Below are 18,314 nucleotides of genomic sequence, written 5' to 3' on the forward strand. Positions count from 1 at the left end.
GACGGGAGAGGTGTAATTCCGGCTGATATAATATATGGTTAAGGCGCTAAGGTACTTAGGCTAAAGCTAAGGCCCGAGTTGCTACGGAGATTTAATATAGACTAAGCGAAATAGGGGGCTATATACGAATAGAAGCTTTAATTATATGGGGATGAGCTTTTTTTCTCTAATCATAAAGATGCATTTTTACTATATAAATTAATATTTAAAAAGTATAAATTTAGCTGGCAGAAAATAATTCTGTCATGAAATCAGGCAGGGGCGGCAAAGATATCAGTCCCCTATATATACTAGAATTAGAAATTTTGGTAGGGGATGTTATACAGGTTCTATAAGGGGGATATTAGATGCCTAAGACATAATATATATGATAGAACCCAGATAGTTTGCCTGCTCTTTCTCTCTCTCTTTCTCCTCTCTGTCCACCCTAGTACATACAGTGCTTTCTCTATTGGTTATCCATTGTATTGTACCCCCATGAAAATATAGAGTAAGTGCACACTTTCCCTCCAAGGCCTGGGCGATAACAATCTCGACAAAGCAGAATTTATTTGGACTAGTCATCGGGGTATTCATCTTTCATATTACTCACAAACATCCTCTCCGTCTCATCCCACCGCTTGAAATGCTTACCCGCAATGGCAGTCAAGCTTTTCGGCAATTCCGTAAAGCGAGGCAGAATTATTCCAATATTTTCCTCTGCCACATAGCGGACACTTCGATCGGCCACACTATGCATCCATTGTTAGCCATTAGTCAAGAAGAGCACGTACAAAACCACCCACAGCACATGATAGAAGCTTTGGTGCCTGCCCGCTTCTAATCGATCAATCCCCATTCTCCTCATCCACTGTTCGCCCGCGCCACATTCCGAGTCCCAGCCAGTGATAATAGCCTCGTAATGATAGCGACGATGGCGGAAAACTTGGCCCACCCTGTACTGTATGTTTGCATTGCCACCGGTTCGCCTCCGAATCTGCTTGGGGATCTCATCCGCAGCCCTCATCACGTGAAGGCTCTCCAGTATGTGCTCATGCTCGAACAGCCCATGAAACAATGGAGCGATATACTGCTCGACTAAAAAGATATCAGAAGGAAAGTCTGTAGCGAACAGTTCCATGAGCCATGGCAACTGATGGCGTAGATCCATCGGCCTCGAATCACCCGATAGTAGCATCACAGACCAAAGTGCTGCGTACTTTGCGCTCACAACATCTATCGAGGCGGCACGCGAGGTCGGATTTTGGGGTTCGACGCGAATCGAGTTCAATATGTTCTTACCACAGCGCAAGACAACGCCCGAAGTCGATGCTTCACCCAAAGTTGCGATCTGATCCTCCACGTTGGACATGCCCAGGAATGTTAATTGGCTGCGCAGGTTTGAGACAGCAGTCTCTCTTGCACCCCGAAACGGGTCCAAGTAAAAAGGCTCCCCTGGCTCCATCCCACCCAAAGCATTACCATTGATATCTGAGCCTAGCTCGGGGGTTATGATCACATGCACATGGAACGGAAATCCACAAGGACGGGCGTTTAGGCCTACACCTTGCGCAATAAAGCAGTATATTGCAGCCGACACCAATGGCAGAGAATTATGTCCTGGATCTTTTAGAGCCAGCCCTAGAAAGTTATGCTCTAGAGAATGATATTCTCGATCTGGATTGATCCCCGTCAGGTCATTCAGCGCTAGCCAGGATGCTATGGCTAGTGCCTTCTCACGAGGGGTGAAGAGATAAAGATCAGGGTGAGATGCGACAAAGCGGTCAAGGATCTTATCCAGAGAGTCTCGTATCTAGATCAGAGTCAGGTATAGACTTGTCGAAGGGTTACCCTGGGACATCACCTACTTCATCCAAATCCCCAGTTCCACTTTCGGATATAAAAAGATCAAAGCAGGCCAAGGCTCTGTCGAGTGACACGGGTTCTCCACGTTTGAGTTTCGCCCATTCCGGTATGGCAATGCTTCGGTGTAGGCAAGTCAAGAGCTCGTGGGCATAGTATCTTTTATGATTGGCACAAGGCACTGGTCAATTTGAGGGAAACACATGCCAACTTGCATAGAATTAGTAGCCCACCTTCTGGCCAAATAATCCTCCCCGGAATCTACCATGCTATAACGTAGGAGAGTATCCTTTGTATCGTATCCCATATTAATAACACGGCGACACTTTTCGATGCGGCCCGCCTGGCTACCAAGGATACTATCAAGAAGCCGAGAGACAGATCGATCAACCTGATATTTAAAGACAAAGAGCGCTTTCCAATCAGTGGAATTCACTGGGCGGGCAAGCTTCTGGGGCATATCATGTCGTCCATCCCAGAACTTGTAACGAGACTGGCAATGGTGACGCCATAGTAAACGCTCATTCGTTACATTTTGAAACCGGCTGTTGGTTTGCTCGACGGCGGCGCAGGATTGAGGAGAAGAATAACATAGAATCAAATGCAGGATCTCGTCTGGAAGATGGATTAAAGACCGAACCATCCCTGAAGGTGCAAGCAATATTGACGTTGGGAAGACCAAAGCAGAGGGCAATCAGAACGGAAGAACAACCGGTTTACATTCCTCAATAAGTGAAAGAGAAAAGAAGAGAAGAGAAAAACCAAATCAGTAAGCAGACTCGAAATCTAGATGATCATGTAGGAAAGGAGAATAGGAAAGGAGAATAGGAAAGGAAAATATTTGAGGCCTGGAGATGTCCGTTTCTCTCCCCGCTCTTATCTTCTTTATCGAAGTCGCCAAGCCTTTTTTTATTTTCCTCTTCTTCTTGCTTATAGATACTTAATAGATACCTAAGTACCCTCTACTCCCTCTACTTCCCTCTACTTCCCATCTCCTTGGGATACTTGAAATGAATTAAAAAGGTTGCTCGAAAACAATTATTGTATTCCCCATTATTTACCTCCTTGCACGCCATGGGCCAATTTCATTCCAGCCACGCAAGCTCCACTCCAGAACAATCAGACCAGAAGACCGACTACTATGAGCTGCTTGGTGTAACACGTGGTGCAACAGACGAGGAGTAGGTTCACAACGGATACGTGATATGGACATAGCTAAAACTTGCCCAACCTCTCAGGATCAAAAAGGCATATCGGAAGAAAGCCCTTGTGTTGCACCCAGATCGAAATTATGGGAATGTTGACGAAGCTACTAAGCTATTTGCCGAAATCCAATCCGCATATGAAGTACTGGCAGATCCCCAGGAACGAGCATGGTACGACTCCCATAGCGATGCATTTTTAGGGACCAACGGAAATACCGATGATCAACACTCGTACAATGTTCGAATCACAACCGCCGAAGATGTTCTCAGACTCTTTTCGAAGTTCAGTCCTCGGATGGAATTCTCCGACTCCCCGACCGGATTCTTTGGTGGTTTGCGAGAGCAATTCGAACAGCTCATGCTGGAAGAAAGGCTGGCCTGTCAGTGGGAGAATCAAGATCCTATTGAATATCCATCATTCGGATCTGCTGATGATGATTTTGAGACCGTTGTACGGCCCTTCTATGCTGCATGGACCGGATTCTCTACCCAAAAGTCATTCGCATGGAAAGATGCTCATCGTTATTCTGAAGCGCCTGATCGTCGGGTGCGACGAATGATGGAAAAGGAGAACAGACGTCTTCGGGAGGAAGGGATCCGAGAGTTCAACGATGCTGTCAGATCCCTCGTGGCTTTTGTCAAGAAACGTGATCCGCGGTATAAAATCAATGCCCAAAGTGAAGCTCAACGCCAGGAAACCCTCCGCAAGTCTGTGGCTGCACAAGCTGCAAGATCACGAGCTGTGAATCAATCCAAGATGCGGGATCATGTTGTCCCTGACTGGGCCCAGTCAGAGCAACCAGTGGCAGATGACGAAGACATAAGCGAAGAGAGCGAAGTCGAGAGTTTTGAATGTGTGGCATGTCACAAGTATTTCAAAAGCCAGAAGCAATTCGAAGCGCATGAACGTAGCAAGAAGCATTTGAAGACAGTTAAACAGCTATGCTGGGAGATGCGAATGCAGAATGACGAATTGGATTTGGAGTCTGGGTATGACTTGAGCACCAATGCAGTTACATCTAAACCTCTTGAGGCTGGTGAAGGGGAAGATGAGGTCGATACTGCCCCAGAAGCCGATCTAGGATTAGATGCCTCCTTGAAGAGCCACCATGTTGATGTTGAGGATCGAGGAAATTCTCATGGTCTAGGGGAAACCACTCCCCTTTCCGAGCTAAGCTCCCCAACGTCTTCGCACGATGATGATTATGCCTCCAGGGAATATGTCGAAACGAGGCTCCGCGCCGACATGGACTCTTTGTACACAGGGGCCGGAGACTCTCCTGATATACCTGATCATCCGTTGTCTTCGAACGTCGCCGAGCAGTCACCAACTCTCAAAATGGGCAAGGCCAAGCAGAAACGGGCGAAAAGGGCCGCGAAGCAAGCGGATCAATCCACCGGGTTTATCTGTGCAAACTGCCAGGCTCCCTTCACATCCAAGTCTAAATTGTTCGACCATATTAGAGAACTTCGCCACGAACAACCCTTGGGGTCTGTTGCTAAGAAGGGGAGGAAACGCTAGTAACACATTCATGGAGCTCATTTACGTTTCTCTTCTTAAACAACAGGCAAAAAGATATATCAGGTCCATCGAGTCTTACATTTCTATTCTCTCTGGTTTAACAAGGCGGCATAAATGCCGGTCATGAAATCTTCCCCTTCTTCCTAACACAGACCAAACATCTAACTCTAACCTAACCCAGCTCGCGAATTCTTCACGACCTGTGCGACAGGCTGCAGAATTCCCTTGTTGTCGGCAGCACCTAGAGCAGTACCTGTACTCCATCCCATCTTCTCCAACATAGCCCGCCCTCGGTTTTCAGCTCCGATTTCTGGAGCAGAGGCGCCAACAACATCGCCATCCATATATGAAGCAGCGCCGGACTTGGCACGCTTGTTTCGGGGGACTTTCGGCACTTCCGTGCCCCATGATTTGAACAACCGACGGTTGAACTTCCTCCCGGATAACAGCTCGTCAACGTTAGATATAGTCTTTGATGTGTATCGCGGAGTGCGCGCCGTCTTATTGAGAACCGGGAAGCGAGAAAGTCCATGGCCGCGTGACTGTGATTTCAGATTCAGTGCATTGGCCAATTCATGTATCAGCTTTCTGCGTTGCTTGGTCATGGGCGGCAGAGACAGGCTACATTGGGTTAGCTAGGTACACGGGGATGAGCAGATATAAAACACACCTATTTTTAGTTGACATGAGAAATGAGCGAATCTCGGCCATAAATTCCTCCATGTTCATTTCCTTGGGGTACTTGACCTTAAGGTCTGGGTTCCCTGCTTTTCTGCCCAGTAGACCTTGTGCCCGGAGCTCTGCCCGCTCCATCTTCCGCAGCTTCTTTTTGGTCCGGTCGTTCTGCCAGGCCTCCTGTAACTCGATTTCGAACTCACTGTCGGATTGCACCGGGTCGGGGATGGACAGCTTGCCCTTGGTTTTCTTCCGTAGACTTGGCCGGTCAAAGTCCATTATGTCAAACCCGAAGTATGGGTCAGACTCAAGAGCATCCGCAAGTGCCGATGCCGATGGAAAAGAGGGCTTTCCATGACGGGAACCCTTCTTAGTGGACCTGGAATATCCGTTCACCATGTCCTCAAGCAGCACAAAGTCTTCGAGGGTGTCGTCATCTGATCCAGATATGACCATATCGCCCTCTTCATCTTCGCTTGATGTTGGAATCGAATCATGTTCGGTATCAATTTGCATTTGGGCTAGTGATCCTGGTGATTCAATTTTGGTGCCTGTGGGACTCGAGGCCGACAGGTCTAGTTGCGTTGCAGCTTTTTCAACATCAATGCCACCTTCTAGGTCAATCTTTGCACCGGATGTCACTTCCTGGTAGTCACTGTCGATGTTGGCAATATAGTCGGCTATTGGGTCGGTCTCCACTTCTGGTAGCCAGTCTGATCTCTCCGTGTTGGATTCAGGGTTGCCTGTAGGGGTAGCGGCTGGCGAAGGGTCTTGGTGCGTATCTTGGTGCGCATCGTCCGGCGTTGGTGTGTGAGACTTTCGCAACGATACCACAGTATTCGCCTGGACAATTTCTTGGATCTCGTTCTGGTGCGTTTCGATAAGAACGGGCTTAGTATTCCTCCTGCGGCCAGTGAACACGACCTCATCCTCACTCGAGTCATCTATATCCGATAATTTGGACTGCAATACTGGGTCTGGGTGCTCGGTATGAACAACCCCTTGTCCCTTTGAGTCGAAGACGAATGGAACCTCAATATCTGCCTTTTTATCCGGTATATCATCGGTCTCGGGTTCTTCCCTGTTGGTATCCGATTTTGTCTGATCCTCATCTGCATGTTCCAATGTCGGTTCCAATGTCGGTTTCAAGCTTCCTGCGCTCACAAAGTGAACGGCTTTGTGACGAAGGCTGTCTGACCATGACCGCTGATGATTTTCGGTATTCCGAGCTTCTTGCTGCATGGTAAACTGGTGTGGCGATGCATCTTTTTTTTCGAACATGTTAGTATATTATTAAATTAACAGGAGCATATTAGTTACCTCTGCCCAGTGGTGCCCGCCTGGTACGGGCCTTGAATTTCCCATGGCGGGCCATGGGTGTGGAATCTGATATGTTGATGGAGAAAAGTAGTGAAGAGGATATTCTTTTGCCTTTGGGTCGGGTCCGGGCGGTGACTACGGAGATTCTACAGAGGGTAACAAGAATATGGGGTTATACGTATACGTATAATCGTTTTTCTTATATATTTTATTTCAAGCTTTATCTTTTTTAAAGAAGGAATATAAGAATGTAGTAGAGTGTAGATTTCCAAATCATTGCATACGTTTGTAGTCGGTGACGTCTTGGCTCGTGACTGAAGATGTCCCCTCACTTGAAGATTCGACTGCACTTATTGTCTAGAGCTTTTACTGTTTGTCTATTGTATCTTCCTTTTTGTTTGGTGTCTTTCTTTCTTTCTTTTTTTTTTTTATATATATATATATATGGTTTGGTCACTTGGTTTTTCGAGTCACCAAGTTAGCCTCCGGGATAGATATATATATATCTATCTACCTACATCTACACTCCTCCGATCTTGAATCACCACCCCCCATCCGCACCACAAACCACCACAACCACACGACTGACAGCTGAAAGCTAGCACCAACCATGACCATGGACATGGAAAAGTGCAAACGCATAGTACAATACTTCTGGGACCCAGAACCCAGAAATGACATACCTGCGGCGTCGATATGGTGCCTGGGCAGGGAGTATGCACCCCCGCAACCACTCAGCGACCCGGCCAGTGAGTCTCAAGTAAATATACCACAGAATCCACCCCTAACATATCATGCAGGCAACAACCCACACAGCCCTTCAAGCCAGCCCAATGCTAACACATTGAACGATACAACATGGCCAAAGGCATTTCTCTCCGATTTTGGATCGAGGATCTGGATCACGTATCGATCAAACTTCACACCGATCCCACGAACAAAGACACCAGAAGCAACATCTTCGATGACACTGGGGGTACGCCTGAGGAGTCAGCTGATGGACCCCCAGGGCTTTACATCAGATACAGGGTGGGGCTGCATGATCAGGTCTGGGCAAAGCCTTTTGGCGAATACTTTTTCAGTTCTATTACTAGGACGAGGTAAGAGATGCATCTAAAATCATGCCCCCCAAAACACCATCAAAAAAGTACAAAAAACAAAAAAAAATAATACAGAAATTCAGAAAGAAAAAAGCTAATCAGATATCCTAGACTGGCGTCGAGGGGGAAAAGTGGAGGAAGAGTCAAAGCTAATCTCGATGTTCGCCGATCACCCCGAAGCTCCCTTTTCTATACATCGATTTGTCAACCGCGGTGCAGAATCATGCGGGAAATATCCAGGTGAATGGTTTGGGCCATCAGCAACCGCTAAATGTATCCAGTACGTGTCAGTGGGAGGGGAAAAAAAAAAAGGAACATCCAGTGATGCTGACGGTGGTAGGCTACTTTCAACCCAGAGCGAGGTCCCCCAACTCAGGGTCTATGTGACCAACGACACATCGGACGTTTATGAAGACAAATTTGCACATGTGGCCCACGATGAATCAGGTCGAATCCAACCAACACTCATCTTGATTGGAACCAGGTTGGGGATCGATAATGTCACCCCAGCGTACTGGGATGGACTCCGAGCTGCACTGACATATCCCCAATCCGTTGGCATTGCAGGGTAGGTCTATGCGTCTATTCGATATAAAGTGTACGCTAACCAAATTAGCGGACGCCCATCGGCATCACATTACTTTGTAGGGGCCCAAGACTGCCACCTCTTTTTCCTTGATCCGCATACCACCCGACCTGCGACATTATATCGACCAGATGGGCTTTACACGCAAGAGGAACTGGATAGCTATTACACCACCCGACTGCGGAGAATCCATATCAAGGACATGGATCCTAGCATGCTGATTGGATTTCTCGTCAAGGATGAAGATGACTGGGCTGACTGGAAGAAACGAATTCAATCCACGCCCGGACAACCCATTGTACACATCTTCCCCGCCAGCACCAGCCAGATCGTGGCCATGGTCGGGCGGAGGCTCTGGATGAAGTCGAGGCGCTGGACGATTCAGATGAGATGGAGTGAGATATCGATAAAGCAGAAGTTGCTTTGCCTTTCTTCTTTTTTTTTGTGCAAAATTTACCAGGAAAAGAGAAATAGAATCATGATGCAATGCACTTAAGCATTTGGAATTTCGCGTTCTAGTAGGGGAGGCCAATCCATGCCTGCCCCAGACCCGAGTTATGTTACACCGCATTCACGTAGAGTGGTAACCATTCAAAAAAAAATCACCCATCGGGGAAAAGAAAATTCAAGCCATCCCATGACGCATTAAGAAACCCGCAGAACACCCATAACCGACCACCTCAGAGCCCATAACAGAACAAGAGGCAGTAAAAAAAAGACAAGCTGAAAGAAAAACGTAAAAGAGGCCACTTATTTGGCGGAAGAAGAGTACTTGGTAACAGCCTTGGTGCCCTCAGAGACGGCGTGCTTGGCCAGCTCACCGGGGAGGATGAGACGAACAGAGGTCTGGATCTCCCGGGAGGAGATGGTGGACTTCTTGTTGTACGCAGCCAGCTTGGAGGCCTCGGTAGCGACACGCTCGAAAATGTCTGGATGAACAAGTCAGCAAACATGATGTGACAAACGCGTAAACGCGTTGATTTCCGAAAAGAAACATACCGTTCACGAAGGAGTTCAAGATGGACATGGCACGAGTAGAGATACCAGTGTCAGGGTGGACCTGCTTGAGGACTGGAAATGGAGTCAGTATGGACGTGTTTTATTTTTGCCCCCCTGGGTTGGACGTTGTTTTCAGGAACTCACCCTTGTAGATGTAAGAAGAGTAGGTCTCCTTGCGGGTCTTGCCGCGCTTCTTCTTCTCGCCAGTGGCAGCGGTGGCAGTCTTCTTGCCAGCCTCCTTCTTCTCAGCAGGGGCCTTGCCACCAACGGGGGCCTTGCCACCGGTGGAGGGCTTCTTCTCAGCGGCCTTGGGGGGGCATTTTGAATGTGGTTTGAAAAGTTGAGGGTTAAAAAAAAAGTTGGAAGAGTTTAAGAGTAAGGATGGATGAAGCGTGTGGGTGGGAAACAGAGATGGTATGTGGAAGGTGAAGTTAGAGAGACGCGGTGACGAGGGGAGACAGCATCTTTATACTCGTGTTCCAAAGGCCAGTTGATCCTGGAGGGGGGTGCAAAGGAGGCCGAATTTCAATACGGTAATACTTTGGTATGATCCGTATGATTAAACTGACATTGACGCGTCTCAAGGTGGGAAAAGTGGGGTAAAAGCACACTCAGGTGACTGTCATGTATGGTAATAGCTTTATAATACTACACCATTCCTAAAGCAGAATGTCTGATCTGATTGATCATTGGCTGCAATATCTAAGCGAGACCGTGATCTGGAAGGCTCATTGATGCTGCCCCAACGTCACCCTCACCGCGTCCTTATAAAGGTCCTCCGCTTCCACACGCTCTCCCACCTGCTCTTGCGACTTTACACCATAACTCAAGCTCTCCACATTCAACTTCTTTTTCACTTTTCACCAAATCTCCCCCGTTTTCTTCAAAACAAACCATCAAAATGACTGGCGGAAAGTCCGGCGGCAAGGCTAGCGGCAGCAAGAACGCGCAGTCGTAAGTTGTTTACATATTTCGCATATATGTATATACACACGTTTCATACTGACATCAACATCTTCAGCCGTTCCTCCAAGGCTGGTTTGGCCTTCCCCGTTGGCCGTGTCCACCGTCTGCTCCGCAAGGGCAACTACGCCCAGCGTGTTGGTGCCGGTGCTCCCGTTTACCTCGCTGCTGTTCTTGAGTACCTCGCTGCTGAGATTCTCGAGTTGGCTGGAAACGCTGCTCGTGACAACAAGAAGACCCGTATCATTCCCCGCCACCTCCAGCTCGCCATCCGCAACGATGAGGAGCTGAACAAGCTCCTGGGTCACGTCACCATTGCCCAGGGTGGTGTTCTCCCCAACATCCACCAAAGTACGTTATTCCCCCACATTATTTTCGCATCATTCACTAACACCGTTTCCAGACCTTCTCCCCAAGAAGACTCCCAAGGCCGGCAAGGGCAGCCAGGAGCTGTAAGGGGTTTCTCTCTCTTTTTTTTCTTCTCGCGGGTTGTTTGTTTTCTTTTCCGGCGCGGATTGGTTCTTTGACACGATAATGGGGTTATGGGACGGGCACGTTATGGCTCTGCGTTTTCTCTTTTTTTCCCTCCATCAATTTCCTGGTTGTACATTATGTCTACGGACATGGAATGATACCGACGACCTTAACTTGCTTGAGGGATTTCAACTTTCGGATACTAGCCCTGGGCATGAGCCCATATCAATGAAAACTCCAGGTCTTTCAAGTGTTAGATATACCCACATTGCATTTCGTATTTCAGGTATACATACATATATAGAAAATTGTATTTCCGGCGATTTTATGTTCTTCCCTATTGTACATGAACGCAATTGTTGATCCTCGATTATGGTCCAGGTACTCTACATCTGCAGCAAAGATACGCATACTTCATGTTGCATAGTTCATGTTTGCAATTGGCCTAATCCTCATATTGTGTTTTGCGATATTGACTTAGTGTGCACCGGGAGGTTGGGCATCTGCATTGTTTCACGGTTAGTGCGAATCAAGTTGTATGGGGGATGTGAACGTACACGGCAGGATTCGGGCTGGCAGGTTGCGCTCCCATTTGTTGCCGCCGGGCGCAGTAGGTGCCCGGTATGGATCAGGGTGCTTCCAGGTCGCCAAGAGCTTCTCTGTCTCGCGCAACAAAACCTATAGCATGTGTTAGATTTGCCAATCATGAATTTCTGTTTCGCATACCTGTTGCTGGCGAGGATCACGGACGTCCTTGTTGGCTTCAAAAAGGGATCGGATATAGACTGCTTGTCCACGCCAGATTTGCCGGTGGACGGCCCAGTCAAGAGACAGTTTCAGGGAGCGCCGGTAGAGCGACCTACAAATAGATCAGTAAATAGTCATCTAGGGGGACAACAGCCTACTCACTTAACAGCGGAGGTGGACATTGTGCTTCAGGTTTTGTCCCGGGTCCAATTCCGGCCAGCTGGAAGAGGGAAAGGAAAATGAAAGCAAAAGAGCGTATGTGTTGATACAAAAAACGGAAATGACAACCTTGGAGGTTGTTAGAGTGCCTGGTGGACAATGGATTGGGGGTTGAGGGTTTCAATGTCGTCAAGGTTGACTATTCTGGGCTTCCTAATTCGCTCGGCATAAATTTGCTCAAATGGTCCTTGCCCGGTCCCGTAGCATAAATAGCTTCAATGGTCTCTCCCCGTCGCCGTAGTCGTAGCGTAAGAAGGATAGTCCGCCCTCTCTGCCGGAAGGGTGCCCGGTTTACCTAAGAACCCGATCTAATCCGAGCTTCATCTTCTTTACTTCCTCTAATTTTTTTAGAGTTGAAGCGTTTTCTCTTACACTGGTTCGGCTTCTTCCCAGCTGAATAAATTCTACTTTGATTCATCATGGCTTCTCGGATCTCTATTGCGCGCCTCTCGGGCCAGCGCTTCTCGGCTGTGGCCAGAACTCCTCGGGCATCAAGCCAGTTCCGCAATGTCAAGGGATTGTCTACTCTTACGCGGAAGACTTCTGCTCGCTCAGCTTCAGGCCTATTGCAGGTCTCTTCCTCCGGGTAAGTATCTATGTCATTACCATCCGACGCAATTTTAGCTCATACGAACTTATAGCATCAATGTCTCGCGACTCAACATTGCTCCTCTTGGAGGCCACCAACTTCGCACCTATGGTAAAAGCTTCTCTTGAGCAATCATGTTGGTCAATTGCTAATAGTACTTAGCCGACTCCATCATCAAGGTCCCTAGCATGGCTGAGTCGATTACAGAGGGTACTCTCAAGCAGTTCTCAAAACGTAGGTTACTTTACCCGTGATCGAATATTTGATGTTTACTTATTCTGGTATAGAGGTTGGCGATTTTGTCGAGCGCGACGAGGAGATTGCGACAATTGAAACAGACAAGGTGAATACCAATTCTGCCACCCCCCCTCCCCACGCGCCTAGTACTGTTGCTAACATGGATTTTCCGTTAGATTGATGTTTCCGTCAATGCCCCAGAGTCTGGTACCATCAAGGAGTTCCTCGTGAATGAAGAAGATACTGTTACTGTCGGCCAGGATCTCGTCAAGCTCGAGCTTGGCGCCGCTCCCGAAGGCGGAAAGAAGGACGAGGGTGCCGAAAAACCCAAGGAGCCCGAACCCAAGGAGTCTGAGCCCAAGAAGGATGCTTCGCCCGCCCCTGCCGAGGCCGAGAAGCCCAAGGAGCCCGAACCTAAGAAGGCTGCGCCCCCCAAGGAAGCTCCCAAGGCGGAGTCTAAGCCCCAAGCTGCTGAACAGCCAGCTCTTGGTGACCGTGAGGAACGCAGGGTATGTTGACTGCCAATAGGCCTTTGACCTTGGGTTAGGCTAATCTTGGTCCAGGTTAAAATGAACCGTATGCGTCTGCGTATTGCCGAGCGCCTGAAGCAGTCCCAGAACACCGCCGCTTCTCTCACCACTTTCAACGAGGTTGACATGTCCTCGCTGATGGAGTTCCGGAAGCTATACAAGGATGATGTCCTCAAGAAGACCGGTGTGAAGCTTGGCTTCATGAGCGCCTTCTCCCGTGCTTGTGTGCTTGCCATGAAGGATATCCCCGCTGTCAACGCTTCCATTGAGGGTCCTAACGGCGGTGACACCATTGTCTACCGCGACTACGTTGACATCAGCGTTGCAGTTGCTACCGAGAAGGGTCTTGTGACTCCTGTTGTCCGTAACACGGAAGGCAAGGATCTTGTTGGAATCGAGAAGGCCATTGCCGATCTCGGAAAGAAGGTGAGCAGTTGTTTTCCCTTGGAAGGGAGGGCATGTCCAGTTTACTGACTTGTGATAGGCTCGTGACAACAAGTTGACTATTGAAGACATGGCCGGTGGTACCTTCACCATCAGCAACGTATGTTTCCTGTCTTTGCGTGTTTAAGAACAACACAGCTAACTTATCCCAGGGTGGTGTCTTCGGCTCGCTGATGGGCACCCCAATCATCAACGTTCCCCAAACAGGTCAGTTCTCTCGTATCATGTTTTGGAGGTTTGAATCTAATTTCGTCTAGCTGTCTTGGGTCTTCACGCCATTAAGGACAAGCCTGTCGCTGTGAACGGCAAGGTCGAGATCCGTCCCGTACGTGCAACAATCCAATCACTTTTCTTTTATTCGGTTTACTGATATTTATAGATGATGTATCTGGCCCTCACCTACGATCACCGTCTCCTGGATGGTCGTGAGGCCGTTACTTTCCTTGTCAAGGTATGCATACCCCCTCGTCCGCTCCAATCAATCGCTAATCCCATTACAGGTCAAGGAGTACATTGAGGACCCCCGACGCATGCTACTTGGTTAGGTAGCGTGAGTGTTTTGTCTCGCGCCTTTTATTATCTGTGTTCTTGTGCCTGGAGGCCTTGCGCCCTTGTAAATTATTATGTTCCAAGATATAAATGCAATGTCAAGGACAGGTCTTGTAGTGGGCTCCTGTGTACCGTTGGTACTATTCTTGTGTTATATTATATGTATACTGCTTTCGGTTTGAAGTCGGCTGTTTGAATTTGATTTATATTGAAAGATCAATGTGGTGATCAACTTGATGTACATGTAGTATTGCGTTTCAGGCAACTCGTGATCCGCGACTCTGGCTTTCCCTCACATGTCTGCTTGATTTGGCAACGTAGAAGCACATAGAAGAACGTGTTCTCGTATCCTTGAATGGAAATATGGAAATATTAAAATCCACAATAGTTTCGAACCCGCTGTGTCTCCTCCCGGGTCAACCCCTCAAGTCGACCTTGCTCCAGCTGAAGAAGGAGGGGCACGTCCAGGACTTCCATGAGATCTTCGAAAAAATCGACGTAACGATGTTGCAGGGCTTGGAGAGGAAACGTCTCATCAAGCTCTTCTCGACTCATTGGACCCGCGGTACCAAAGGGGGCTGGCATGTGTTCCAGGAACATGGTACGGCTAACCTCCCACCATATATCGAGCTCGCCGTCGTTTGTTTTCCAGTTGCGGAGTCTGTCAAGCTGGTCGGGGAAGCGCTCTTGTTCTTCCAGCATAGCATGAACCATGAAATGGGCACCGAGGTCGAACCAGCGTCTCCGGGATACATGGGCCACCGCAGAGTGACATAAGTCCATGAACTGAACTGCGATATCAGACAGGGGAACAAAGTGACCAAGGTCGCGATCTTTGGGAGGGTCCCAGTGGAGAAATAGGTTGGACAGGTAGAAAATGCGCAATTTGAAGTCCAGGTCCCAGGGTAGGCGGCCTTCGAGACGATGACCAAGGAGCCGCCGGTGGAATTCTAGAACTGTAGTCAGTATGAATGATCCTTTGCTGGGGAAATTCGGATGCTCACGTTCAACAAGAAGCGCAAACCATTCAATGTCTGCGGTTGCTCTTGCTTCATAGATGGCTCCTATGAGCATGCTGATACACATGCAGACCATGTAGTCAAGGATCATAAGGTCCACAGTGGCTCGGATGCCAGGGTTTCGTTCCGGCATTTTTGAGGTCAACACTGAAGCGGGAAGGATAAGAGATGAGAGGTGTGTGAATGAATCCTGGAGGGGTCCATGATGCCCCAGAAATAGCTGTTACCACGACGATTGTGTCAACACGCTTAGTTGGCGCGATTAGTCGGCGATGTCGATGTCTACCTACCTAGGTAGGTACCTGGGTACCTGGGCAGGTGTGGGCAAGTTTTGATATTACCACGTGACTTGGTACTCCATACCCATACCTAGGTGCCCAGGTGGGCATATCTATTAGGTAATCGTACTTCTACACCTGGGCACCTCGGCACCTGTAAAATGCGGAATTATTTGTTGTATTTAATATTAGAGATATCTAACTACATTCTATTGTGTGTATACTATATTTATATTATGTTTATTATATGTCTATAGGAATTTGTTGTTAATCACGTGGAGTGAATGCGGACATCATGGCGTCATTTATATATAACATGTGACGGAGAGTCATACATATGTACTTACTATGTAATTGACCAAACAGTGAACATTTCCCTCTTTCAACAACCCCATGCTTAGTATCTTAACCCCAAAATTCAGCCTCAGCAAAGCAACACAGGCTATGACCATGGCGTGGTACTGTTCTGGATCCACCAACACCGAGTTGATTGAGAACCTATTCAAGGCTGGACTGATCCACGATGAGCGTGTGAAAGATGCCATGATAGGAGTGAGCACATTAATGTACATCTGTTTCATTGTTCTTTCTAACATGACCAAAGGTTGATCGAGCCCATTATGCCCCATCAAGGGCGTATTCAGACTCGCCTCAACCCATTGGATATGGGGCCACCATATCAGCACCGCACATGCATGGCCATGCATGTGAGTATCTGATTGATTATCTCAAACCAGGCTCTAGAGTGTTGGATATTGGATCTGGTTCGGGATACTTGACCCATGTCCTTGCCAATCTGGTGACCAGCCCTGGCAACCAGGGACAGGTGATTGGCATTGACCATATCCCCGAGCTGACAGACCTGGCTCGTACCAACATGGACAAGTCCAAGTCAGGTAGTGGGTTACTGGCATCCCAAACTGTCAAGTTTATCACTGGCGATGGACGTCTTGGATGGAAAGAAGGTGCACCATACGACGCCATCCACGTTGGCGCCGCGGCCGACAAGCTTCATCCCACTCTGGTGGACCAGCTGCGTGCTCCGGGGCGGCTTTTCATTCCGGTGGAAACCGAAGACGACGAGAATGACAGAGATAGTATCAGCGGAGGTCAATATATTTGGGTGGTGGATAAAAAGGAAGACGGATCCATTCACAAGGAGAAGGTCTTCCAGGTGAGTTATGTGCCCTTGACGGATGCTCCAAAAGGATGAGAATGGAATCCAGACACCTTTCTCTCTCTCTCTCTCTCTCTAATTTTTTTTTTTTTCCCACTATAGCCTACTTCATTCAAAATAAAAATAAATAAAAAATAATATGAGTTCATGTGCTGTCTCCTATTTCCAAATACTTCGAGAAACTCCATGAACACCTGGTATGTTCCACCGCAATAAAAAAGACAATCCAAGATCAGCGGAATCCACCAGGGAATTTGAAACCTCCCTGGAATTGCGGACCACCCTGTTGGAAGAAGAACTGTTGACCTCCACCGAATGGGTTGCCCTGGAACGGATTGCCCCGCTGCTGCGATTCAGGATCATTGGGGTCGTCGCCGTTGTCAAACCGTGTTCGGAGTTCGGAGTCCGATAGAACCTCGTAGGCTTCATTGATGGCCGCCATCTTTTTCTCTGCTTCTTCCTTGCTTACACCTTGGGCATTGGCCTTATCAGGGTGATGTTGCTTCACTAACTGGCGATACGCACGCTTGATCGTCCGATCATCCGCATCACGGCTGATACCCAGGACCTTGTAGTAATCTTTCTGCTTGGAACGCTTGAGGAGGGTCTGAGCCTTTTGTTGGAGAGATTGCGCTTCTTGAGAACTGGGGTGGTGTTCCTTGGCCAATTCGAGCGTACGTATGGCGTCCTCAAATCGATCCTCGTCCAAAGCGGTCTGGGCCTTATACAGAAGCCCGGCAAGTGAGTGAGGAACAAGCTGGAGAGCTTCCGTGCAGTAAGGACCAGCCTTTTTGATCATACGCATCTTGGGATATGTTAGCGACAGAAACCAAGCCATGTGACGTGGGTACTCACTTCACGGTAAGCCTCGCAGGTCTTCTCGACCAGGAACGTATAAAGATTATTGGGTGCCAGGCGATGAATATGGTTAGCCTGTCTTGCTTCTTCAACATCGGCCTTAACATCTGCAATCAGTCCACTGGATTCACTGTCGCCGACCATGAGATTTGCCGCATTGCTGAATTTGCGGGCGCCCAGGGCCGTATGCAATTTTTCTAGCTGTTTGGCAAGCTTCCGTTCACGTCGATAGAGACGGTTGCATGGTTTTGAGTCGGGATCAGCATGAAGACATTTACGGATTTGAGCAAGGCCGCGGTCACTGTCCCCTAGAGAGTAGAACAGCATGGACGACATTTGCAGGTGAGGTTCAACCAAGCTCGGGGACATTTGTAGAACATGTGCTAAATCACTGAGCGCTTCTTCCGTCTCGCCTTTTTCAAAGTGACAATGGGCTCGAGCCTGCCGCAGGGGCAGTGCCGTATTTGCCTTTAGAATGGCCACATTTGCCTCCGAGACACACGTCTCCCAGGCGCCCTGCTTTTCGGCATTGAGAGCCAAGGTGGCCGCATCCCGTGCAGCTTCTAATTCCTTGTAATCATCCGTCGACTTTTTGCCGGCCCGCTCGAGATCCTGTAAGGCCTCCTGCCAATGCGCGGAGCGTGCGTTTAAGCGGGATCGCTGTAGAAGGGCACCCTCGAAGTTCGGCTTGAGTTCTAGGACACGATCAAAGTCACTTGAGGCTTGTGAGTTTTTGCCGATGGAAAGATAAGCTGCGCCACGCTGGAATATAGTGATATAGTTGGTTGGGTCGCGGGAGACGGCGGCGTCGAAGTATACCACGGCATCTCGGGGTGAGCCCTGCGCGAGGTGTGCTTTGGCGGAAGAGATCAATTCAGAGATGGGTGTATCTGAGGGGATTTGAAGGGCGTATCCAGCCGAGACACAAGCCAGAAAGGCCGTGAGTGATTCCAAGGAAACGAGCATATCGGGGGGGAGTAT

General features: G+C 48.5%; 11 protein-coding genes across 11 annotated transcripts; 5 read left to right on the forward strand and 6 right to left on the reverse strand.

Annotated features, from left to right (window-relative positions):
* Nucleotides 1-556: 556 nt before the first annotated feature.
* On the reverse strand, nt 557-2,485 carry N7519_008805 (uncharacterized protein; the record flags this gene model as incomplete). Its single annotated transcript, XM_057295578.1, has 4 exons — nt 557-731; nt 774-1,792; nt 1,848-2,001; nt 2,076-2,485. 4 exons carry the CDS (start codon nt 2,483-2,485, stop codon nt 557-559), a joined length of 1,758 nt encoding a protein of 585 aa, XP_057143460.1.
* Nucleotides 2,486-2,916: 431 nt separating this feature from the next.
* On the forward strand, nt 2,917-4,569 carry N7519_008806 (putative C2H2 finger domain protein; the record flags this gene model as incomplete). The annotated part of the gene is made up of 2 exons (XM_057295579.1): nt 2,917-3,023; nt 3,081-4,569. The coding sequence occupies 2 exons, from the start codon at nt 2,917-2,919 to the stop codon at nt 4,567-4,569; spliced, it is 1,596 nt and encodes a 531-aa protein (XP_057143461.1).
* A 167-nt stretch (nt 4,570-4,736) lies between these two features.
* Nucleotides 4,737-6,486, reverse strand: N7519_008807 (uncharacterized protein; the record flags this gene model as incomplete). Its single annotated transcript, XM_057295580.1, has 2 exons — nt 4,737-5,190; nt 5,240-6,486. 2 exons carry the CDS (start codon nt 6,484-6,486, stop codon nt 4,737-4,739), a joined length of 1,701 nt encoding a protein of 566 aa, XP_057143462.1.
* Nucleotides 6,487-7,174: 688 nt separating this feature from the next.
* On the forward strand, nt 7,175-8,746 carry N7519_008808 (cysteine protease ATG4; the record flags this gene model as incomplete). Its single annotated transcript, XM_057295581.1, has 5 exons — nt 7,175-7,313; nt 7,365-7,664; nt 7,776-7,944; nt 8,005-8,232; nt 8,281-8,746. The coding sequence occupies 5 exons, from the start codon at nt 7,175-7,177 to the stop codon at nt 8,744-8,746; spliced, it is 1,302 nt and encodes a 433-aa protein (XP_057143463.1).
* Nucleotides 8,747-9,000: 254 nt separating this feature from the next.
* N7519_008809 (histone H2B family protein) lies at nt 9,001-9,713 on the reverse strand (the record flags this gene model as incomplete). Its single annotated transcript, XM_057295582.1, has 4 exons — nt 9,001-9,179; nt 9,250-9,321; nt 9,394-9,556; nt 9,699-9,713. 4 exons carry the CDS (start codon nt 9,711-9,713, stop codon nt 9,001-9,003), a joined length of 429 nt encoding a protein of 142 aa, XP_057143464.1.
* Nucleotides 9,714-10,114: 401 nt separating this feature from the next.
* N7519_008810 (histone H2A) lies at nt 10,115-10,706 on the forward strand. The gene is made up of 3 exons (XM_057295583.1): nt 10,115-10,203; nt 10,271-10,563; nt 10,616-10,706. Exons 1-3 carry the CDS (start codon nt 10,151-10,153, stop codon nt 10,666-10,668), a joined length of 399 nt encoding a protein of 132 aa, XP_057143465.1. The 5' UTR covers nt 10,115-10,150; the 3' UTR covers nt 10,669-10,706.
* Nucleotides 10,707-11,151: 445 nt separating this feature from the next.
* N7519_008811 (NADH dehydrogenase [ubiquinone] 1 beta subcomplex subunit 9) lies at nt 11,152-11,625 on the reverse strand. Its single transcript, XM_057295584.1, has 4 exons — nt 11,596-11,625; nt 11,413-11,545; nt 11,244-11,364; nt 11,152-11,189 (listed from the first exon to the last, which is right to left on the reverse strand). The coding sequence occupies exons 1-4, from the start codon at nt 11,613-11,615 to the stop codon at nt 11,164-11,166; spliced, it is 300 nt and encodes a 99-aa protein (XP_057143466.1). The 5' UTR covers nt 11,616-11,625; the 3' UTR covers nt 11,152-11,163.
* Nucleotides 11,626-12,071: 446 nt separating this feature from the next.
* N7519_008812 (uncharacterized protein) lies at nt 12,072-13,997 on the forward strand (the record flags this gene model as incomplete). The annotated part of the gene is made up of 11 exons (XM_057295585.1): nt 12,072-12,238; nt 12,294-12,352; nt 12,404-12,475; nt 12,529-12,584; nt 12,655-12,987; nt 13,042-13,434; nt 13,493-13,552; nt 13,605-13,659; nt 13,710-13,777; nt 13,832-13,903; nt 13,953-13,997. The coding sequence occupies 11 exons, from the start codon at nt 12,072-12,074 to the stop codon at nt 13,995-13,997; spliced, it is 1,380 nt and encodes a 459-aa protein (XP_057143467.1).
* A 376-nt stretch (nt 13,998-14,373) lies between these two features.
* N7519_008813 (uncharacterized protein) lies at nt 14,374-15,153 on the reverse strand (the record flags this gene model as incomplete). Its single annotated transcript, XM_057295586.1, has 2 exons — nt 14,374-14,951; nt 15,006-15,153. The coding sequence occupies 2 exons, from the start codon at nt 15,151-15,153 to the stop codon at nt 14,374-14,376; spliced, it is 726 nt and encodes a 241-aa protein (XP_057143468.1).
* Nucleotides 15,154-15,691: 538 nt separating this feature from the next.
* N7519_008814 (protein-L-isoaspartate O-methyltransferase) lies at nt 15,692-16,511 on the forward strand (the record flags this gene model as incomplete). The annotated part of the gene is made up of 2 exons (XM_057295587.1): nt 15,692-15,850; nt 15,903-16,511. 2 exons carry the CDS (start codon nt 15,692-15,694, stop codon nt 16,509-16,511), a joined length of 768 nt encoding a protein of 255 aa, XP_057143469.1.
* A 196-nt stretch (nt 16,512-16,707) lies between these two features.
* N7519_008815 (DnaJ and TPR domain protein) lies at nt 16,708-18,299 on the reverse strand (the record flags this gene model as incomplete). The annotated part of the gene is made up of 2 exons (XM_057295588.1): nt 16,708-17,280; nt 17,331-18,299. 2 exons carry the CDS (start codon nt 18,297-18,299, stop codon nt 16,708-16,710), a joined length of 1,542 nt encoding a protein of 513 aa, XP_057143470.1.
* Nucleotides 18,300-18,314: the final 15 nt, after the last annotated feature.

The sequence above is a fragment of the Penicillium mononematosum genome (assembly GCF_028829835.1).
Source record: "Penicillium mononematosum strain IBT 11891 chromosome Unknown utg000005l:1.0-9366267.0:1.0-9372171.0, whole genome shotgun sequence".
In the NCBI taxonomy this organism is placed as follows: domain Eukaryota; kingdom Fungi; phylum Ascomycota; class Eurotiomycetes; order Eurotiales; family Aspergillaceae; genus Penicillium; species Penicillium mononematosum.